This window comes from Simochromis diagramma, unplaced genomic scaffold, assembly GCF_900408965.1.
Source record: "Simochromis diagramma unplaced genomic scaffold, fSimDia1.1 OVJJ01000343.1, whole genome shotgun sequence".
In the NCBI taxonomy this organism is placed as follows: Eukaryota; Metazoa; Chordata; class Actinopteri; order Cichliformes; family Cichlidae; genus Simochromis; species Simochromis diagramma.
The window spans coordinates 14951797-14975018 of record NW_024386831.1 but is presented as its reverse complement, the minus strand read 5'-3'; the positions used below and the strand labels follow the sequence as shown (position 1 = coordinate 14975018).

General features: G+C 40.3%; 2 protein-coding genes across 4 annotated transcripts in view; both read left to right on the top strand.

Moving 5' to 3' along the window:
• Positions 1-4691, top strand: part of ubr3 (ubiquitin protein ligase E3 component n-recognin 3) — a 37574-nt gene extending 32883 nt beyond the window's left edge. For both annotated transcript variants that reach the window (XM_040028128.1, XM_040028129.1), the window contains 6 exons: positions 582-689; positions 912-1037; positions 1122-1301; positions 1592-1801; positions 1945-2084; positions 2264-4691. In XM_040028128.1, the coding sequence (XP_039884062.1) occupies positions 582-689; positions 912-1037; positions 1122-1301; positions 1592-1801; positions 1945-2084; positions 2264-2381 (882 nt within the window). In that variant the 3' untranslated portion in view covers positions 2382-4691. The remainder of the gene's footprint in view (positions 1-581; positions 690-911; positions 1038-1121; positions 1302-1591; positions 1802-1944; positions 2085-2263) is intronic.
• Positions 4692-4803: 112 nt separating this feature from the next.
• myo3b (myosin IIIB) overlaps positions 4804-23222 on the top strand; it is a 70144-nt gene continuing 51725 nt past the window's right edge. Inside the window, exons 1-8 of one of the 2 annotated variants that reach the window (XM_040028130.1) lie at positions 4804-5624; positions 5926-5962; positions 11724-11907; positions 14198-14332; positions 16135-16239; positions 16520-16619; positions 17171-17247; positions 17881-18026. In XM_040028130.1, the coding sequence (XP_039884064.1) occupies positions 5513-5624; positions 5926-5962; positions 11724-11907; positions 14198-14332; positions 16135-16239; positions 16520-16619; positions 17171-17247; positions 17881-18026 (896 nt within the window). In that variant the 5' untranslated portion in view covers positions 4804-5512. Of the gene's footprint in view, positions 5806-5925; positions 5963-11723; positions 11908-14197; positions 14333-16134; positions 16240-16519; positions 16620-17170; positions 17248-17880; positions 18027-23222 lie in introns of both variants that reach the window. The other variant, XM_040028131.1, reaches the window with a different exon arrangement.

Sequence of the window (23222 nt, the reverse complement as noted above, 5' to 3'; positions counted from 1 at the left end):
CTTTTAACGTATTTGAGCCCTTACTTTCTTAGAAATGATCACACAAGTTTCCAATACAGTCATTAAACAGTCTTTAACCTGACAGCCTCTCTGTGATGTCCAGATTTGCCTCTGTGACTATAGTTCTTGTGTAAATCTAATTGAGCATTTCCAGTCATCAGAGTGAGTTTGATTCAAGCTACCAACTCTTCCTTGGTTCACATGAGAAAGGACAACTTCCCAGCCTGATTTACTCACTGTGTGGAAAACAGTTTAGGCCAGCTCCTGGAGACTCTTAAAGATCCAACACCTGTTTTTAGCTTTTCCTTGAATTCATCAAACATTTTCAGATGTTTTGTACTGAATGGTACAATAGATATTAACGTCTAAGCCCCTTCTTATAGGTTTAAGTTTGTGGAGACAAGACACCGGCGAACACGGAGAGAGACATAATAATATCAAAACAGCAGGAAGATTTGTGTTAATGTTCACCAGTAGATGAAAGCTTATATCTGTTGATCCTCCAAGAAGTTTATGTGTCCGATTAAACGGAGAGTTTTGGCCTTTTTAATGTTTGTCTGCATTTTTATTTTCTTCCACAGAGCGCTGCAAATTCTGATAAGTCTTTTGAAGCACTGCTCAGTCATGTTATCAGTGAGCTCTCGAAGGACAAGAGTGTCTACAAGGTGAACTCTGAAGAAGCAACAATGGTGAGGCACTAAAATGACTGCTTAGAGCATGACTGCCTTCAGGATTACACTCTTTCTCCTCTCTGCCTCTTTCGTTTTCCCTTTAACAATAAATTGCCCATTACCGTGGGAGACTGTGTTTAATATCTCTACTGATCTCTCTAGGGGAGATATACATCACTGTATTATCAGCGAGCTGTAGGCTGATTATTGATCAGGTGTTACTGCTGTTTCCCTCTCCAGCTGAGCTCCAGTGTGTGGTCCCCACAGTCTATCGAGTTCAGCCTGCAGCAGTTCTGCCTGCCCTTCCTGCGCCTCTCCTGCCTTTTGCAGCATCACCTGTATGGAGACAACCTAACCGGCTGCTTGGTATGATTCATCATAAATGTCATCCTAAATGTTAAAACTGCCTTTTCAGACTAACTGACGGCAAAGCGGTTTGGCTTCTTACAGGAGGAAGAGGAGTTTGCATCCTTGGCTGTATGTTTAGGGCTTTTACCCTCCGCCCCTCAGCCTGCCAACACCGTGCAAAGTGCCTCGTGTCTGGAGTGGCCAGTCAACACCTTTGACTTGGTGACGCAGTGGGGCGCTGAGGTCAAAGGGCTCTCTCAGATACATGCTGACGAGTCACTGGTATGTTTATGAACTTCTTATTTTTAACAGCATGCAGTCAAGCAAAGCAAGTAAAGGTTTCTTAAAATGACAATCAAAAAATACTCACATATTCTATAAGAAATACTTGGATTTTAATTTAACTTAATGTGCCAGATCTGATTCCTGTATTTAAAGTTTAGTTTTAGCCTTTGTTGTACCTCTCACGTGTGTCTAGCTGACCACGTGTCTTGTGGCTTCCTCCTTTGGGTCAAAGTGTAGTAAGGAGATAAAATCAGTTCATTGCTGGGTGTCTGTCTTCTCCTCCTCAGACCTTGCTGGTCCACGATCCTCAGTGGGCAGCGCCCCGTCTCCTGCAGCTGCCTGACAACTACAATATCATCTTCCAGTACTATCACAGAAAGGCCTGCTCTGCCTGCAAAAAGGTGCCAAAAGACCCCGCGCTCTGCCTTGTTTGCGGCGCTTTCGTCTGTCTCAAAGGCGTGTGCTGCAAGCAGCAGGGTATCTGTGAATGCGTTTTGGTGAGTTTTCCCATTATAGTTCCATTTTTATCATCTTCAAAGCATTCTCTGTGAGGCTCAGCATGCAGAATTGACATAGCTGCTTGTTGAAGTCGTCAGCTTTTAGCAAACCTTTTTTCCCCCCCACACTTGTCACTTTGTAGCACTCCCAACATTGTGGCGCTGCGACAGGCATCTTTCTACTGATAAATGCTTCAGTCATCATCATCATCCGTGGACATCGTTTCTGTCTGTGGGGCTCTGTTTACCTTGATGCACACGGAGAGGAAGATCGGGATTTACGGTAAGACGCGTAACACCCAGTCACACTTTTTTGTTAATAGATAGCATAGAGTCTTTAGAGCAACTCTTTAAGTACACTTATAACACTTGGTGTGATTCTAGTATGAATTTAAATGTAGTTCCCTTTTTTTTTTTTTTTTTCTTCTCACTCCTGTTTTCCCCCCTCTGGGATGTTTCCAGTCGTGGCAAGCCTCTCTACTTATGTGAGGAGCGGTATCGAGTGTTGGAGCAACAGTGGGTTTCACACACCTTTGATCACATCAACAAGCGTTGGGGGCCTCATTATAATGGACTCTAAGATCTTCCAAAGTCCACTGAAAAACCACATCCCATGATGGAGAAGATTTTTTTTTTAGTTTTGTTTTTTTTAGGGATTTTTTTTCCTTCTGGCTTATGTGTCTGCCTTGATCAAAATATTTGGAAACTCTTGCTGTGATAAACACAAACATCCAGCGAGGGCTATTTCTGCCACAGCCTTGGTTTATGTGAAGTTTGGTGTACAGTCATGCCTAAAGATTTAACACGTGTGTGTGTTCAAGTGATTTATTGTGTGGTTTTTCTACAGGGAAAAACAGAATTTGGTGAGATTAAAGTAAAAAAGTAAAAAAACAAAAAAGAAAAAGGGAGGGGGGGATATAAAAAAAAAAAAGCACAAATTTGCCCACAAACCGAATTGGTTTGGGTCAGGCTTTTAAAGTCGCTCCAGTTTATTTGGTTTAAAAAAACAAAACACAAATCAATTGCCGATTGTCCCTGCAAAGTTTGATTACTTTACCACCATTTCTGATGTAAACGCATATCCCTATTATTTATCAAAATGTGCTCTGCTGTGCTGGCATGAGTTTCAAGCTCCTGGTAAGTATAGCAATGTTACTGCAGTGTGCACTCATTGTCTGCTGACATGTGATAGGAGGCAGGACAAGTCCACCCATCAACACACTAGAGTTTATTTTGCTAACAAGCAAAGACTCTTTCTTTTATGGGTCTAGTTGCAATCCATCCTCAGGAATTTTTTTTGTTCTTTTTTGTTTTTGCTGAAATACGTTTTAGATATTTAAATAAATGCTGCTGCTCATTGTTCAAGTAATTAATTTTAACTTTGAAGAATTTGTTTTTGTTTTTTTCCTAAGGTTGTGTTTTGGGTTTACCGTAGATGGCTGGGAATGTTGACTCAAACTCAGTTTAATGGTTAAGGAGGTGTGCGGTCACCAAGTTACACCCACTACACTTTTCATAGCGTTGGCCTTTTCACACTGTTTAACTCAAAACTCCACCTTTAAGACACTCAGCTGTCTTAAGCCTCATCATCACCACCCCCATATAAACATATAAGTCTAAACATTGAGGGAAGGCAAAGAGATCTCACTGCACATCTGGTGTCCTGAGCGTCATGCAAGAGCAAAAATGCTACATGAGTTCTGTCAGTGTTCTCTCGAGGTATGAAACTCTGTGGGAGTTGTGTTGCTTCTGTGAGGAGACTGCAGTACTTGTCACTCGTCTGTCTGTGCCATCAGAAAAAGGCTTTCCCTTTACGCTTCTGATTGCCAGGTCATAAACTGCAGTACAGAACATTTATTATTATTATTATTATTATTATTATTATTAACAACTATCTGTTATACATCATGCATCATGTAGTTGTGGTTTATAGTTGCATTCCAACATTGCAAGACTATCAGACTTGAGTATCTGTTGTACACTGTGCATGACATCCTTTAAGCCACCATTATTTAAGTGTCTTAGCGATTATCATCTTTTTTTTTTCCTGGAAGAGAAGTTTCATCCAGCCGTGCCTGCAAGATTAAGGGGGCCTATTATGCTTATTTCCAGCTCCATGATTTTAAATGAGACTTCATTAGAGAAACTTTGCTTCTTCACAGTTCACAAGAACATAAAAAGCCCCTTATTTATTATCATTTCTTCTTCTTCTTCTTCTTTAAAATGTCTCTTCAAACCTCTGTCAACTTAAAAGCTCATTTTCTTCTGATTGGCTGCCCTTTGCCTGGCGTCCCAAAAACCAAAACCTAGTGCTTGTAAGCTCCGCCTCCTCATCTCACGTTCAAAACTGCAGTTTGGCACAGGAGTTGGGAAAACTGTTGTGAACTGAGCAGCTTAAAGGAATTAGTTGTTATCAGCATCCATCACATCAATGACCCAGTTTATTTGTAAATGACAGAAAAAGAGAAAAGGCATAATAGGACCCCCTTTTTTTTTTTTTTAATGCTTACTTTCAGTGATGAGCACACAGCTGATATCCCTGATGTTTGGTTTTGAAATGCTGGGTCACATTGTGCTGCATCGCAGAATCTCTAAGGAACAAGTCGACACTTGAAAAACTTCCTCTTGAATTCATGCATGCTGCTTTTTGTGTTTTTTCCTGTCTCTCTTATTTTTGTTGTACCCACTTCGTTAATGACCGCAACCAAATAGCCAACGATGGGTGTAAATTGTAACTGAAAGCTTTTGTGTGTTTTCCTGTATGAATGGGGAGAGAATACAGTACATTACTGTAGGTGCTGACTCAAACTTTCTGAGTTTGACCAGAAAGTGTGACTTGGGACATTTAATGCAAAATGTAACATATGTGAATAAAATATAAACACAGTGATTTTGTGTCTTTTTTCATTTTTTTATGATCATTTTGAACATGACAGTAATTTCTCTGTACTGGATCTCAATCCAATATATCTCCTTTGGGATGTGGTGGGACAGGAGATTAATATTTTTCTTTCATTTATCTAATCTTGGCTTACTTCAGTCTCTTTTCACTATTGTGACTTGTAGAGGTAATGCAAATGTTATGACACGTACACCTCTGAGCCTGAACAGCAAATTCTGGAGATACTCATTCAGACTTTACTGTATTATTCCTGCTGTGAGAGGATGCTGCCATCCTTCTCTGGGGGTAGACTGGTCTGCAACAATGTTTAGCTAACATTCCCACAGGAAGGTTACATTGAAAAGAAATGATATTATTTACTGTGCTGAGTGAAGAAGTGGTGACTAGTCATTGTTCAACTCATAATGAAAACTGCAGGTCTCTGGGCCATTGGTGCTCAAATCCGAGGAGGTAGAGACAGACAGATCTGGTCAGGTTTTCAACAAAGACGAGAATAGAGGTGCTGCAAAAAAAAGTTGAATATATTTTAAAATCCAGTACTCAACCATTATCATTATAAAAAAGAAAAACTACAATACAATTGCAAACAAGTAGCCGTCTGTGCTGGTTTCTCCTCGCACTGCTCCATCTAGTCTCTGGCCCAGTGCTCTGAAAAAGAGGTTTCACTGCCATGTGACTGAGCAGGATAATTGGTGTGAGGCCCTCTGGGTAAAGACCAATGGTCACACAAAGGCTTTGTTTGCTACCAATTAGGCCAAAAAGAAGTAAGAAAAAAAAAAAGAAGTAATCTGCACAGGCTGGGAGTTTTTATGAAGGACACAGCTGAGACCGTGTCACCAGTGTCAGGCTGGGAGATGCTGCTGTTACAGGCCGTCCTCCGGGGGGCATCACTCGACATCTCCTTCTTTTCCCCCCACGCAGGTAAGTAAAACGCTGCTCTCCACAGCATGAATAGACTATTCAAGGTTACATCAGGTGATACTGGTCAGCCAGTTAACCGTTTCCGGTCTGCAGGACAACATGCTCAGGTGTCCATACTGTTAATAATTAAAGTCTTTGCTGAATAAACAGGGAAATTACTTCGCATATGTTGCTATGGACGGTAAGCTGGGTCTAAAGAGTTGATTCAGACAGTGTGCTTTAGGCCTTTATTAAACTCACACGGAGATGGAGATGCAGCTGTGCAGTGATACTCTGTCTTAAACAGGTTCCTCTTTTGCAGATGACAGAGATGGAAATACTGAGGCGACAATGTCGAGGTAGGTACGAGACTCCTCATCTGTAGCGCTAAAAAACAACAACAAAAAAAATGTACAGCCCTAAATCTTAAACCTAAATATCTTTAATCACTGTGTCAATTTGGTTTTTACTTTACTCTGTGAAATACTGTAAACCAGCAATCATTCAGGGAAGAAACCGGAAGTTACATGAAAAAAAGTTAAATAGGCTACATTATGATAGTTATGCAAAAATCCCAATATATACAACACTTTTTGTGTTTTACACTTACTTTAGCTTAAAATGCTCCTTTTTTCTTTTCTTTTCTCTTTGTCTCTGTTCATTACCACAGTGGGTTTAAAGCAGAACAATAAAGATGTGAAATGTACACTTCCATCTTTAGTACAGAAGCTTCATCACACTCTGAATTTCCTTCTTTTATAGGCTTTGCCAGACCTATACCACCTTCAGTTTTGTCTTTACTTGGTGAAAGACATGGTCAGGTGACTGACTCTGATGTTTAAGAGTATTCTCTTTATTGGCATTAAGAGGCATTGGGCTTGAGCAGGAAGTATAACTCCATGCATTTAAGAAGATGTCCTGCTTCTGGTCAATAAACATCAGTGACCCAGTTGGCAGTCAAACAGGCCCATGTTGTCACACCACCTCTGTGTTTTCAAGGGGTCTGTTTTGGATCACGACCCCATTCGAGTCTTGTTTTCCCATCACTGTGTACAACTTTGGGCCAAGTTCATTGGTCCAAAGAATTTCTTTTAGAACTAGATGTTTTCCAGCGACTATTTTGGCATGTTGTTTGCATCTCTTTAATTGTAGACTTTCACAATAAATACACCAAAAGCCTCAGAACTGCTGTTGATTTGGTTAGATGCTGTGAAGTGGTTTTCCAAGTAAAAGATTCTGTAATCACCCTCTTTACTGCATTGTTGATTTGGCCACTTCGGAAGCTTCCTGTCGCTCTGATAGGTCAGTTTGGTATTTTTCTGCCTTATGGTAGCCTTCTTTAGCCTTCTTTACTTGGTCTGATGCCTCTTTGTGCCTCTATGTTATGAATTCTCATTCTCAACAGCTGCCGAACTTAAACAACTGGAATCAACTCCAGACTTTATATGCCAATAATGTGGAAACAGACCACACATGGCTCAAAACTGCATGTAAACTGTGTAAAAATGAACAGACCTTATAAAAAAAGGTTTTAAACCTGTTTCTTAAACCCCTTGAGTTAAAATTTAAAGTGTACAATTAAACCACTTGCTGATTACATCATGTGTTGGTGTCCATACACGACACTGTGTGAAACACTTAAAGACCTGACTTCAGGTAACACATTATTAGAGTAACACTAAAGAAAAAAGCACTGGGTCACCTACACATTACATTAACAGGAGCTGCCTGGCCATGGAAACCCCGGCCATGAAGCTCCCAGCACACCGTTTTGGTGCTGATGTTAATGCCAAATGAGGTACAGAGCTATGGACTTATCAGAGCATCGGCAGCTTTTACATGCTATCCGCCTCACTCGACTCCAGTCTGTAAACTTTACGTGGTTTGCTTGTCATGCCTAAATGTTTTCCACTTTGCAGTAATACTGCTTACAATAGATCAATTGATTATCTTGAATGGGAGAAAATTTCACAAACTGCCTGATGACTGACCAAAACAAATGTAAGAACAAAAAATTGCTTCCCTTGCGTTCAAACAGTAGCACAGCCATACTCACATCCATCACAGTGGCACAGCTGTGGTGTTTGTGATGATATGGCTGAGGTTAATTTATAATTATTTATAAATAAGAAATTATAATTCATTTAAGACTGATTACTTAGATGGTGATGGTGCCTTTTTGTTATTACGGTTGATGCTTTGTGTATCCAAAGATGTCAATCAGGGATCATTAATCATGCAGGTGCACCGCTAAGATTAAAGATGTTAATGTTTAAAATAAATGCATTTGTGTCTGCTTGTGTGAGGCTTTGGCACTTCCAGGGTGAGAACAAGGGCGAAATGCTTCAGGCCTGACTCATAGCTAGTGGAGGTTTACCGTAAAGCCTCTTCATATCCCCTTAAAAGGGATTATTGGTTTTTTTTCCCCTCTCCATAGACTTACCAAAGGGGTTTACCCAGCGGACTTCCCATAAGGCTCTGCCACAGAGGGTGGAATTGTGCGAGTTTGATGGAAGCAGAAAATTAGATTACTGCCTTTCACTCTGTACTGTTTCTGGTGACAAAGATGTGCTGCAGCCGGTCACGTCATGTGCAGCTGTTACCGCCTCAGACCTACACTTAGCATTATGTAGATGCACAGAAAATGTGCCCGATGAGCAAAGGCAGAGCAGGGTAGTTTTTCCAAATATAATCACCGTGTTACTATGCACATATTCCTGTTTTGTAACTGAAAATACCATGTACCACTGTGTATCAGACACAGCATCCCTTTTTTAGCTGTGCTGACAAGAATGGTAAACAAAGGGTAACCTGAGCACTGCAATCGAAGAGCAGCGGTGTCCTGTTCTTAAGCGCTATTTCACTGTCTCTCCTGCCCATTTAAAGAAATTCTCGTTGTCTTCTGGCAGTAAAAAAGAGCTCGAACAAGTCTTTATTGATCAGATTTGGTTCTCATTTATGTATTTACATTGTTTATTTATTAAGTAGGCACCGAGCGGTTTAACACAGTTCCAGTACAGAGCATAAAACTGATGCTGAGCTGAAAAGAGACATTTTATAGCTGATGCTATTTTTAACCTTAGTTGGCTTCCACAAATACATTGTATAATTTAAATGCTTTAATGGTCACCATTATGCCGATAATCACTTAGCAAACATGTCAAGTGGAATGCAAGAAAAAAAAAATCAATAAATTGATCTTGTTCTCTTTCAGCATCTCCCAGCCTGTTTTTTTTTTTTCTTCTCTTAGATGCTATAAAACTTTGCTCAGTCTATTTTGTGATCCCTCGTCATAGATTGTACCTGTCTACAAATTATAGTCACAAAAGTTTTAATCAAGAAATATAATACCAGTAATTGTGTAGGAGATTAAATGAAGGCATGGTTGTTTGGAGCGGCTGTTTCAGCTCCAAGTACACGCGTGGAGAGAACCTTTTGTGTCTAAAAATGTTTTTCATTTGCACAAAAAACTGAAGAAACATGCTCTCTGTGTTTTTAATTAGTTTGTTAAAAAATTACAGTCATATTGTGTTTTTACCCCCTTATTTGCTACTGCTGTAGTGATTAATCAAAATGTGACAAATGCCCATATTTGGGAAAACGTTCAAAATGAGGAACGGTATAAAAATGTTAGAAACTTCTACATAGTTGATGCAAGTGTCGGCTTGTGTTAGGGCACTTTCCAGCTCCTGGAATATGTAGCATTGTGGTTTTTCAGGTGAAACTGATTATTATTAGTATAAAGTACTGATCCAGGCACATTTTAAATGCTTAAACTTAGACTAAAAAGCTGAAATACTTACATATTTGTAGTCTTATATGCTTATAGCCTGGGAGGGTTCTTTTGTCTCTGGAGGCTCTGGATATCTTTGTCATATTGCTTTAAGGTTTATAAGGCTGTAGAGCATCAGAAGCTGTCTGAACGAGTGAAGCAGCAGCAGCTCGGTGTGTAAAGGACATTATGAGCTGAGTGAAGATAGGCAGAAACCATGTGACTTAGAAACTGTCACGGACTTCCTGGTTACTGGGCTGCAACAGGGGATGCTTCATATCAGCCACCATTATGAGTGGCTACATCTGCCACCTGAATATTTAACAGCACTGTGCATCAGGTTGCAGATTACTAGTGAATTATTAATCCCTATAGATTGGCATGAACTAGCCTGGAGCGTTTTGTGGTGAGGCAGTGGCAAGCACGTTCACAGTAGCAGGTATGTCTCACTTACAGCTTTATCATCTGCACTTTATTAATTTTAAATGAGTTATGAATAGATTTAAGCGAGTGAGCTAACATGTGGTATGTTTTTGATGGATTCTTTTCAAAAGGTAGGTTTTGGGGAGGGTTTGTTGCTCAAATTGGGTGAGATCAAAGTTCTTGTGCTTCTTGTAAAGTTCTAAAAATATAATATTTACACATTAATCACTAAATTAATTGTACATTTAACAATAATCTGCATACAGGCTAGTTGGAGGAAAACGTTGCAGATATCTCAGAGAAAAGCTACTGTAGAGAAATATGAGCTGTCTGTTATAGGAAAAAATAGAAGGTGTGGTGGCAACAAGTGACAGGTGATGTTACAGTACTTACAGAACTTGCAGTAGACATCCTTAAAGAAAAAATATATTATTAAATCTCTATTATTAAAACTGAATGACTGTAATTAGTCTTTACTGCTACTTATGTAAATTCCAACAGTGTGTGCGCCACTTATGTGGGCAAACTAACTTTCTATGTGATGAGATAAAAACATTACAGCTCATGGGGGGAAAACTCTCCACTTTGATGGTTTTGCAAAGAGATGTTGATTGATGGGTAAGACAACATATTTGTTTATAAATAGTAATATATAAGTGATCTGGTATATTTGTATTTAAATGTGTGACGTGAAAAAACTCATAATTACAGCAGGCACTTTGGCTTTTTCTGCGATCACATGCAGCTCCTTGAAGGACACTCTGAAGGGTGTCACTCTGTGCTGCATGTCTGTGCGTCTCTGCAGAATCGTGGTATATCTATCTAATATCAGTTAGCATGCCATTGCTCACGGTGCATGCACAACATTTCATAAATCTGTCCTCATGTGTGAGTTGCTGGGCCCCTGAGGGTTAAACATCATTCACTGTTTTTCCCATCAGTATGCGAACTTCCCCAGCCTTTCTCAGGGTCATACAACCTCCTTGATGCATAACGCATTTATGACAAAAGGAGCATTCGTGAGATTGCACACAAACATCCCTCTCCATCACGCTTATCTGGATTATGTGTCGTTTTGTAAAAATAAGATTCATGCATCCCGACGTGGCTGTATCACTTGCTGATCCATCATGTTATTTGTTCTCAGCTGTTTTGACACTTAATCCTTTGCATCATTGGCCATATATGTTGTATTTTGCCACAGAAGCATCACATGTTGACTACAAGGATGATTTACATTGGTGTTTTCCATTCCCGTTGGTCATTAGTGCTGAAGACGTGCAAACGCTTTATAGTTTTATACAACAGTTTATTTGGAGGTGTGGCAATGCTTCAGTGTTCACTCAGGACAGCGCTTCTCAAGATAATCTCTGACCAATCCGATTGATCTTTAGAAGATTGCACTTCTTAGTGTGCAGTGACAAGGTCCCTGTGGAGAGGGCTAATTCAGTAGCTGTGGGAAATGCCACTTGTTGCCTGTCCTCCCATGGAGGCCATTCCTGTTGCTACTGGTGTTGTTATATTATGATCGCCAGAGAGTCTTTGGTTGTAATTCTTCTCAGCCCAGATGAGTCAGGAGAAAATAACACTTGCCATGTAAGTAGAGTGTTGTCCTCTCCATCCATATCTGTGGACTTATTTTGCTTTGATTTGTCCAGGTCGATGCAGTCATTGGTTTTAGCTGAACAAAAATGCCTCAGGGAATAAATGTACTCTGTGTGCTTTACCTGCACAGTTTATAGGTTTTAATTACTTGCTGCTCTGTCACGGTAAGGTTCAACTGTTATTCACAACAAGCATCCTTTCTGCAAGACGAAGTAGTGAAGGTTTTAAGGGAATTAACATTTCCATTTGTTTCTGTAAACTTTGGAAATTATTCAAGATTTATTTTTTAAAATCTTTGTATGACTGTTTTTATTGTCCAGGAGATCACTATATGGACTGTACCCCTACAAGTCCAGCATGCTTGGACTGGAGACTCTGGGCGATCCATCAGGTGACTGGGATATAGTGGAAACCATTGGCAAAGGAACTTATGGAAAAGTCTACAGAGTGACCAACAAAAAAGATGGGAGTCAGGCAGCAGTGAAAGTGCTGGACCCGATTAATGTAAGTCTGATTAAAGTGTGTTTACTGCTGGACCCGGCTTCTTGTTGACTGTTTTCAATCTCACAGAACTGGTTAGGGTTTAGATGCAGTATCTGTTCAGGCTATTTTTGCAGAATAGTAATGATGTGTATGTATGATGTCAGAAGGTTTGAGGTGTATGAGTTTATGCTGATGCTGTTTGGCAGCGAAGTAATGGTGATCTTAAGGTGGTTTGACTGTTGTGGGAGTAGATCTAGCTCTGGATGAGCGCCCATTAGCTCAGTGGTTCCCAGCTTATCTGGTTTATAGCACCCTGAAATGACACTATTTGATTTAACCAAGACAGCAGGCAGAAAGAACAAATGAATGTTTGCAAATGCAGAAGAAATCTGTTGAACAACTCCTCACCTGACTGCCATGACCTTTGTGATTATGTGATTATGAGAGGAATATGCTTTGTAGATTTGAGCTTTTGCTGTTTGCCCTTCCTGGTGCTACCCCCAAGGGATTTGTGTTTCCTCTTGGTCTTGAACCAGGGATCATTTGCATGTTAGGTGAATGTGTAAACCACTACCTACACATGCAGTTAAGACCAAGGAAAATTCAAATACCTGAATTTCACTAAACTTGGTGTCCCAGACTTCTTGGATATGAAGATAACATATAAACTGCACAGCAGTTATTCGTCAGATAATTGCATTTCAATAAGAGAAAGATCATTTGGAAAAATAAATTATTTATTCAAAGACAGAATTTGAATAAAAGCTATTTGGTGATCAGACTCAGATGAACCATTCCAGCAGAGCGGACACCCATCAGTGATAGAAACTGAAGATGAAGATGACAGGTTAGATGGGGCTCCGAGAGACTGGGGTAAAAAAATAATTATAGTTGAGGTCTAACCGACCACCTGTTTAGATACCCACATGTTGCTCAAAGGAACCACACGTGACTTTAAGTCTTAATACAAGTAAAGCAGCTGAGTTATAGAAGAATGTATCCCCATGGAGTTGTCACAAAAGGGAGAATTGGAGACAAATCCTTTTTCTTTTTGAAATGTCACTGTCAGCCTCCTAGATTCACTTGCATGGCAGTGGACCGTGCTGTTAATTGAATCTGAGGGCTTTGACCCACATGTTGGGAACCACTGATTTAGATTAGGGCATGCTAATGTAACGTGTAAATACAGCCAGTTCTGCCAGGTGTTATCTCATAGCTAAACAAAAGCATAACTAAACCTGCCTAAAACTCCTAAGAGGTTTAATTACTCTGCAAATCCATTTTTAAACACTTTCTTTAGTTGAACCTGCACCTTTTTTATTGTTTGTTACCTTCTATGGCCTTTTTTGGCTCTTTGTACATCACTCACAAGCCTATCCTGTAGAAGTAAAACTTAGCTTAAAGATGTAATTTAACTGCTGGCTTTATGCACATTAAACCTCCAGGTTTTCCCGATGAATGATATGATATCTGACATTGCATGTATGGCTCACTGTAACCTTTTATTATATAGTGTTGGTGAGGAAGTTTCTACCTTGCAGGACCTCATAATACTGCGACAGAAAACTAAAACCACTGTGTTTTTCTTTGTAACCAACTTGTCTCAGCATTCGAGCCATTCAAACAGAGTAAGTTGCCGGTACTTTTCCCCCTCTCCATCTTGATGCAGTCGTACTTGCACTTGCTCCTGTGATATATATCAATGTCTCCCCTTTTCATTTATTTCCTGTCGTGCTAAATTTAACGTGCTCTTACCAGAAACTGTAGCTCCTGCATCGCCTTTATCCTCTCTGTATAACCGTCCATTTGTTTGCGTGATAAGGGTACTGTAGACTCTGAATTGGCAGCATATTGTGGGAGTGTGACTCGGTCTGAGGCGAGCCTGTGATTGTGTCAGTGGAACAATCCTCATCCTGGCAGCGCTATCCACCATGATGCGCCCCTGATGGCCATGAAGATGAAGCTGCCTCCTCTCCCATCCCTCTCCCTGATTAGACTGCTGACACTATCACTCAGACATCCAGGAAGAGAAATTCTGCCTCTCTGACTGTTGATCTTCCCTCCCACTGAGATTTACTTTGATAGAAAAGTGCTTCCAGAAATAGTTCAGCACAGCGGCCCATCCCTTCCTTATTTACTGAGTTTATAACCCCAATTTTAGGTTTCTTATTATAGTAGCCTAGTTCACTAAAAATGAAATGCAGCCTGAAATATTGAAGCACAAATACACCTTTTATAACACATCACAGTGTTGGTTTATCTCTTTCCTTGCTGTACTTAAACACTGCTTGTTTGCTGATGCTGTTTAAAGGATGTGGATGAGGAGATTGAGGCAGAATACAACATACTGAGGTCCCTGCCCAACCATCCTAACGTGGTGAAGTTTTATGGCATGTTTCATAAGTCGGACAAATTAACTGGCGGACAGCTCTGGCTGATACTGGAGGTGAGCACTTTATTATGTATATTTGTATAACACGTGTTACACTTTTCATACTTTATGAAGGGCTTATTGTCAGTTCTCATTAATGCAACTGTGGTTGGGAAAATTATTGCGACCATGTTGTATAAACTGGCAATCTGAAGAAACTGAAGACAGGGACCAGGTCTGCCACAGCACACAGTTAGTTGCTGTCTTCAAAGTGACGTTGGTGTTTCAAGACAGCCATTAAAACAGTCACTCTGTCAGTCTGTTATCAGTATGTGATCTCATTGGCCCTGACAGGCTAAGATTAAATGTAATGTGTTGGAACTTATTTAGAAACTGGCTGACTGCAGTCTTTCTGAGTCAGACTGCGATTGTTAGGAAATAGGTTGCCTCCCGTCGAGCAACCTGTGCAATCGCTTTGTGATCAACAGCTAGTCTCCTTGCAGTCTGTTGCTTATAGCAAACAAATTCAGTGCAATCACCAAATTTTTCATAGTTGCAAGGAGGTTGCTGTCTAGTTTTTACTCTAGTGTGATTGAGCCATAAGAGTTAGATCCTTATGTTTGTAGGTTAAATACGAATCTACACCATAGCCAGTTAGCTTAGCATAACAAAAGAAACAGCTAGCCTGGCTCTGTCTGAAGCTGTCTAAATCTGGCTCTCAGCCCCTTTAAAACTCGGTAAAGATGATATTCTGTCACTATTATTTAAATCCCTGCAAACAACAGTGTAGAAAGAAACAACACATTTTGGTTTTATTACCAGGTTTATACCACTTGGAAGCTTTTGCTAATGCTTTATGTCTGCTTTGGCTCAGTGGGAAATGGGCCATTTGTGTGTCAGGTGTACTCTTCAGTTCGGCCATAATAATGGTGGATAAAGCTGTCATTTACCTCAAAGACCACCCATGTCTCTGACAGTCAACAAAACGGCAGAAAGGAAGAAGCGTGCTAGTCAATAATAGCATTACAAGTTTCAGAAACAAAGAAAATGAGAGAGAAAAACACGTTATTAGGCCTGAGGGATACACAGTGTGAGGTTGGTGGGAAATGCCAGGGTTATTCCAAGCTTCAAATTAACCATGCGTGTATGCACAGTTAGTGCAATGATTGTGATACCAAACAATCTGTTACCTGGAGTGTCTTTTTCCTGTATTTCGTCACAATTTCATAATCAAATGGCTCAAGTAAATAAAACCCCTATTTAAAAAAATGAAGTTTAAAACTCTTAAATCCTTTTTCACATAGACCGGTGACAAATTAAAGGAAAAACATTAATCCACTGTGGCTCACAGTCTGAGAAACCTGGGAATTAGTTATGCCAGCAGAGACATTTTGCTGGGATAGCTTTTGCCTTTAGTCAGAAGGTCAGTGAAAATCAATATAAAGTGTTCTGAGTTATCAGCTTTACAGCTTTTCAGGATAAGGATCACAGTGACTGGTTTGATTAGAAGTCACCAGTTCTTAACCTGTTTGAATGCTCTGAGACGTTTTGGAGTGATGTGTTAGGTTAGCTGATTCACAGACATGAAGAATCTTTGCATATTGAAGCTGCTCTCTGACCAAGTACTGACCAAACACAATAACACCATACTGAGACACTTTATGTTGGTTTACCCTTTAATTTGTCGCTCTTCTGTATATAAGAAAGCATTGATCTGGGTCTCAGTTAGCCAGGAAACACCACCTACACGAATGCCAATGCTATTGTGCTGCTCTGCTTTCTCTAACTTGTGTGTGTGGGCTAGCTCTTTCCATGAATCATAATCTGGAGTGGTGAGTGATGGACGAGTCACTGGAGTTTCTCTGTCTCCCTCCCAGCTGTGCAACGGCGGCTCTGTCACAGAACTCATCAAAGGCCTGCTGATGCGTGGCCAGCGTCTGCAGGAGCCTGTTATCGCATACATCTTATGCAGTGCCCTCTTGGTAAGATGGCCCTCTGCAAAGCTGCAAATGCAGGGGGAGGAGGTGGGAAACCAACATGCAGAGAGCGGGCTGAGGATTTATTTTCAGCTGGGGACGTGTGACAAGCAGTTATGAATGTCTCTCCTTACGAACAGCTGTGGGAGTTCTTTTATGTAGTTTGTACAGCTCAACTTTTAATGCATCATATGCAGATTTATTTATTTTTTTACGCAAATGACTAATTGTGTGTCGTGATTCATGCTCAGCAGCACCTTGCATTATCTGTCCTCTAATTTAAAAGGGTCTCCAGCATTTGCACAACAACCGGATTATCCATCGTGACGTCAAAGGCAACAACATCCTCCTGACAACTGAGGGAGGAGTCAAACTGGTTGACTTTGGTAATGATCTTTGAAAGAGGCAATTTAGCCGCTCCAATCTTTTCTCTGAAGTGCGCTGTTATAGATAAATGACTCTTTTTTTTGTGAGTGATCTTTTGGAAGTGTCAGCAACGTTGTTTGTGAAGGCAAACACAAGCGCAGGATAAATCATTTAACCCACACTTTAGTCCCATGCTCACCATAACGTCTTTTAATTCATGGACCGTAGCCTTAGCCCGAAGCTATTATTGCTCATTTAAATTGCATTATTTGATCCTTTGCATATTAAAAGAAAGCTGCTATGGCAAATGACTTTGAGTCACCCCCAGGCATGTTTATGTCCCCTGTGTCATGGAGATGAAGTGGACTCACGCTGATAAAAATCTGTCCTACATAATTTGAAATGATTATAGCCCATTATTATTGCTGCTTGGCAGGTTGCCACACTAAATTATATGCCAGGATTTATTGATTAGTTCAAACATTTACTGTCTGCTGTAATTTATCCCAAGAAATATTCACGCTAATGAAGTAAGATTGAATTTTGCGATTCCTTTTCCATTTTTTTGTAGGTGTTTCAGCTCAACTGACGAGCGCACGACTGCGGAGGAACACGTCAGTCGGGACACCGTTTTGGATGGCTCCTGAGGTCAGAGTCTAAGGGCTGCACACGCATGTTCATGTCTGGTAATGCAGCAGTAAAACATGCACACGTGTTTTAGTGGCTAATGGATTCTTTTTATATACATGTACAGTGTGATGTAGCTGTTAAACAGAGCGCCTCAGTTATTTCCGTGTGACTCTCCCTCCCATGTGTCATTGTGTATTCCTCTCCACGGGTGCAGCTCTTGAGGTCGCCTCAAGGTTAATAGCTGGGAGTCTGTGGCCCCTCGGCTTACTCTTTTGGCAGAAATGAGGTGCGGTGATTGAGCTGGTAGGGAGGGACCTCGGGGGCAATTAGAATAAACTCAGCTGTAAAATGTAGTGTCAGTTATAATTATTGACTGTGGCAAAGAGTAGCTCGTACCCGGAGCTACTGCACTGACCTGCCTTTCAGTGCTTGTTTTTAAATGGGCTGTGAATAAGCTTGGCTGACTGTTTTTGGCATTAAGAGGATTTTTTCAGGTTCACAATGCTTTTAAAAAAAAAGTAATTTTCCTTGAATCATTAATCTGAATTTAATACCCTAAACATCAAACAAAATTAATCTCACCCCTCTTTCTAGAAAAACGGACTTTCCACTCGGTGACTGTCTAAAATGGACCCTGTGAATTGTTTCCAGGTCATAGCCTGTGAACAGCAGTACGACTACTCCTATGATGCCCGCTGCGATGTGTGGTCTCTCGGCATCACAGCCATCGAGCTGGCAGACGGAGATCCCCCTCTGGCTGAGATGCATCCAGTAAAAGCCCTTTTCAAGATCCCACGGTGAGTCCAGTAGAGGGCGCTCCTGCCACACAGCTGGAGGCAGCTGCCACAGGGACATAAAAAAACCCTTTCCTTACTGTCAGGAGGAAAATTCTGAACTGAAATTTATGATCAAATGGATAAAAGGTAAAAATCACTGCGGCTTCTCTGACAACTGATTTTGTGCTGAATTTAGAAAATAAAAAGCTGAATCGGTAGGCTCTGCTTCACTCTCCCAGTTGCCGCTGCATTTTCGTCTTTGCTGTCTGAAAGGACGCATCTGCTGAATAATCAGTGTTTAAAATCTCCATCATCAGAAACGTAGAAGTGTTTGGCCTTAAAATTAATGCAGTGATTGAATCTGTAAAAATATTCACTGCTGGAAACCGTGTGTGTCTGATGATCATCTGAGAGCTTAGTGGCTACACGCAGTTGACCTTTTGTTATCAGTACAATCGCGCAATTATCTCTCAGTTAGGTAGAGATATGCCCCTTCTGATTGCAATTTGCATTGGTGATTAGCTCCATTCACATTGAGATGAGGCTGTCACCTCCTCCCAGTCACAATATTATCTCCTCCCTGCCAAGACTCGGGAGCAGGCCTTGTGTAGCAGGAATTATGGGAGCTAACGCAGCATTTCATCAGCACCAAATTTTAACCAGAATGTAAAATAATTATACGAGAAATTACAGCTGATGGCAGAGCGCGTGGGTGAAGATTTTGTCAGGCTTTGACTCTGTAACACATTTGTAACTCTTTTTCTCGCTTCGGGATCGAGTTTGGAGGATTCATCATTCATGTCTTTATGTTTTGCATGGAAATAAATGCAATTATTTATTGAAATGTGCAAAAAATAAGTAAGGCAAAAACAGAGTTTGTACAATTCCAAGTTTGATAGTCAACACTTGGTTTGATCGCATTTTCTTAGAGCAGTCTTCAGGAATAGTTTTCCAGGCTTCTTGAATGATATTCAAAGCTCTTCTTTGGATGTCAGCTGCCTTTTGCTTCAATAATGTTGAGGTTTGGGCTCTGAGGAGGCCAATCCATGACTGATAGTGTCCCACTGTGTGCTTTTCTATTAATGTTTGCTTCTACTGCACTGGCAGTGTGTTTGGGATCATTGTCAGGCTGAAAAATAAATCCGTTGCAAATCATAAACCAGTCTCCGTGATGTTTTACAGACGGCTGTAGACACTCACTGTTGTACCTCTCACCTATACATACATATATATACATATAGATGAGAATTTGAGACAGAAATGTCAAATTCTTTCCTATTTTTTAAAGACACGACTTTCAGATGCTGTTCATCTGCTGTAGATGTTTTTTAGGCCTGCCATTTCGTCTTTTATCCCTCAGTTTCCTAATATTTGTAAGGACACACTGCACAACATGCTGTTATACATTTTAGGATAATGTCTCTTTGGGAATCACCTCGATAGTGCAAAAACTTTATTTTGGGCCTGTCAAACTGTGCCATCTTTGGCATATTTTGTCAATTCAGCTAAAGACATGGAAACAAAATATGTGTTTTTGTGACAGGCTGCTGGTAACAAAGGGCCTAAAGATGCACTTTAAAATGTTATGTGTAGATGCGACACTGGTTCATCCCTTGAGTTAAGCGCCTTTCAGATGCATGTATGATTCAGAGGTCAGTGTTAAGTAGCTTAGCAAAAAAAATCCCAAAAGTCCTCTAAAAAATGATGAGGTACCACAACTGAACTGGACTGAAAATGAATATAAAAGCACCCAGTGTCCAAAGAAACGTTTTAAAGACCTTCACAAAGCCGGGATTGTTAGTCAAGACCACAAAAATTAAAAGAAAGTCTGGCTTCTTGGAGGCAAAATATAAAGAAACAAGTTGCAGTCATACTTCCCTATTAATCACCAGCCATAATATTAGACATTTCCATTTCACCAGACAGTTTTCAATCATTCCTTGAGGTTTCTTTGACCTTTCGCCCTTTATGAATAACTCTGATGATGATAGAATTGGAAACAAATACTTCAGTGACATTTCGTCATCTCTTTTCCAATCAAAATGTGTATTTTAGCTTTTTAGTGTAAAACGGGACCTTAAAGGTTTAGAAGTTGTTATAAATCACCACGAATGTGTCGAACCATGAAATGATTCTGTTAACATGTCATTTATCTTAAATATGTTTTCCCCCATTGCTGCAGCGGCGCAGGCAAAATCATGAGAAAAACCTTTTATGACTTTGTGAATAAGGAAATGAGTTTCACCTTTGGGTCTTCGTTGGCAGTGAGAGTGATTCACGATGAAATCCAAGAGATTCATCGTCACAGGTTTCGATCAATCCACAAATTTTTTTTTCCTTCTCAATTTAATACGTCACAAACTATTACTAGAGGAGCCTCTACCTGGAGTATTGTCCTTGAGTGGTGCATGTTTTATGAAACCTGTGTAAGCGCTAAAACATGTAATAAGCATTTTCATCTCTCTGGTATTTTACAGTTGCACGTAGTAATGTGTTTCCAGGCTAAAGGTTTCACTGTCGGCTAGTTAATCTTTTCTGTATTATCCACTTAGTCATTCTTTCTCAGCTGAAACACATCCAGATAGTAAAAAGGAAGACAAATATGCACAGTTGTGGATCACATTCCTTGCTTTCCTATGCTGTTTGCTGGACAGTCTCTCGAGTCAAGCTGTGGATTTAATTGCCCATGTGTGGGGCCACTCCTGTGCCCAGCAGCAGATAGCCATTATGTCACCGCTTTGGCCGTGCTTTTGGTGGAAATGATTCTCATCCCAGCAGGCTACCATGGATGATAAGAGAAGCTCTGACAGCCGTCAGAGAGGACACTGATGAGCTCGATGAATTAGGGGCACCTTGGTAAATGGTCTGTTTGTGCGACAGAAAAATCACACACTTGATGAGTTGTGACACCCTGTTGAAGCATGCATATGCTTGTTGCTTAATTTCTAAATTGAACCCAAGGTGTACATGATGCTTTTTTAACTATTACCTGCTGTTTTGAGTGCGTATGACAGATGTATGATGATCATGGTGACCATGAATGAAGGTAATGGAGCATGTCAGAGGACAAAGCTGTAAAATCAACTGCAAAACTAATTATAGATACTCAAGACGAAGATGGTGTCTGATATTTAATATGCGGAAAGGTTAATTGCTTGAGCCAGTGCTCTCGTTGCCACACAGCCTCACAGTTTCCATGTAAAGTCAAACCAAAGTGTGTGTAAAATACTTTGTAAAGCTTAGAGGCGGCTGGCAAAGATGTCCAAGGTTGTGTTTATTCAGCGTTACCCCTGTCGATATTAGCTACGTATTAGATAGTACATGTATGTGTCTGAGTAAGACCAGGACAAGCAGAATAAAAGTAAGTGATGGCTTGTCAGAGGCAACAAAGGCTAACACAATCATTCAGCTGAAGGAAAGATATCCAGACTTGAGTGCTGTTTTGTATTATAGTGTGTGCAGCAGAACAGATGTCAACAGAAGTGGTGTCCCCTATTGCTTTCAGGACACCATATTTTGAAGCCTTGGTGTCAGCGCTTTTTTCTGCCACCATGCTGGTCGTCTAAATATGGCAAACACTGCCATATTTAGACCAGAGGATGGAGTGCTAATTCAGCAGCTGATGCTAGCAAGCTCGATCAAGAAGCTGCATTCATAAGCTGCGTGGGTGGAGCGCACAGAAACAGACACCTGCTAATAAAGCAGGATATGTATACTAGTATTACTATCGCTATTTTACTCACCAAAAGTGCAGCACAAACCTGTTTTTTTGCCAAATATTAATTAAAAAAAACAAACTTTGAAAGCCACCACAGATAGAGACGAGAGGTCCACATGAGGAACTGGAACTGTTGTGGTTGGCGGCAGCAATAAGTTGAACTCAATATTAGTTTTATTTTTTTTGTAAATGTTCAAGGGAGATGGAGGTTATTGTAGCTGTCATAGGGCAAGAGGTGGGGTACACTCTGGACAGGTTACCAGTATATCTATAAAAATGTGGACTAGGTAGAGTAAAACCCCAACAGCTAATTAATCAATATTCCCATTTTTTTCCCATTTTAGCCTCAGCCTATCCAAGCATACATTTACCTGTGTGAACAAATCACTCTCTGTTGTGGTGGCCATTGAAGGAACTGCAGATCTGGCACTTTAGCTTGGCTTCATTTTTCAATCCTGAAGGTTGCTGGTGGATATAGAAATGTTAGCATGTATGTGCCCTGTGCTGTAACCAGTGGTTAGAAATTAGTGAGGTTCCTTATTCCTCAAACTGTGCCCCAGTAGAAAAGGCCATTGTTCTGTAGAGACTAGGTCCTAAAGCTGCAACACAATCAAACCCAGAAATTTTGAAAGCTATAAAGGATTTTATTTTGTACAGCTTCCCTCTTTTGCAGGAGCAACAGTGTCTATAAAAATATGAACGCAGAGTGTTGTTTGTATAAAACAATGAAATAAAACAAAATGTCAAAATACAGATTATTCCTTCCCCTGAAATTAAAATAGCACAAGGGAGAAAATTGCTTACTCAATGGCTCGCTGTGCCTCTGATTCACCAATTAGGATTCCTCATGAGTTATGCATTGAGCTGACCTCCTAAACGCCAAAACAGAGGCCAACAATTCTCCAATTTTTCCTAAAGTCTTTTCAAAATAAAAGCCGTCTAGGTTGTCAGACTGTCCAAGTGATTTGTACAAATTTCTACTGTATTCTTTAAAAGGTCCAGACTTTGGTAGCCTCGTAGCTTGTTATGACAATGATCTGTGCCTAAGGCTGTTTTTAGGCTTTGTTTTAAATGCTATTTTTTTATTGCAATAACTGCTGATGAACATTTAACAGGTTATGGAGCTAAGACTGAGAGAAAACGCATCCATCCTTAGTTGCTTTCTTAGCTCAAAATCCCTCATCCACCAGCAAAAATGAAATATTTTACATGTGGATGATCAGGGTTGAAAACCTGCCACATTTTCTGTCACAGATGACTGGCAGAAATAATGCTAAATTTTGAAACCGTGTACCCCACCGATGTTTTATCAAATCGCTCATTGTTACTGTAAAAAACCTGCCACATCGCCTTGATTTTTCTATATTGGCATTTTATGTAGGAAAAAAAGTCAGTGTAGTGAAGTAATTGTACACTTAATGTTCCAAATTTCCCATTATCTGACACTGACAATCCCTGACAGGAAATCACTGTCTGGTTGGATGACTTTCCAATCACGA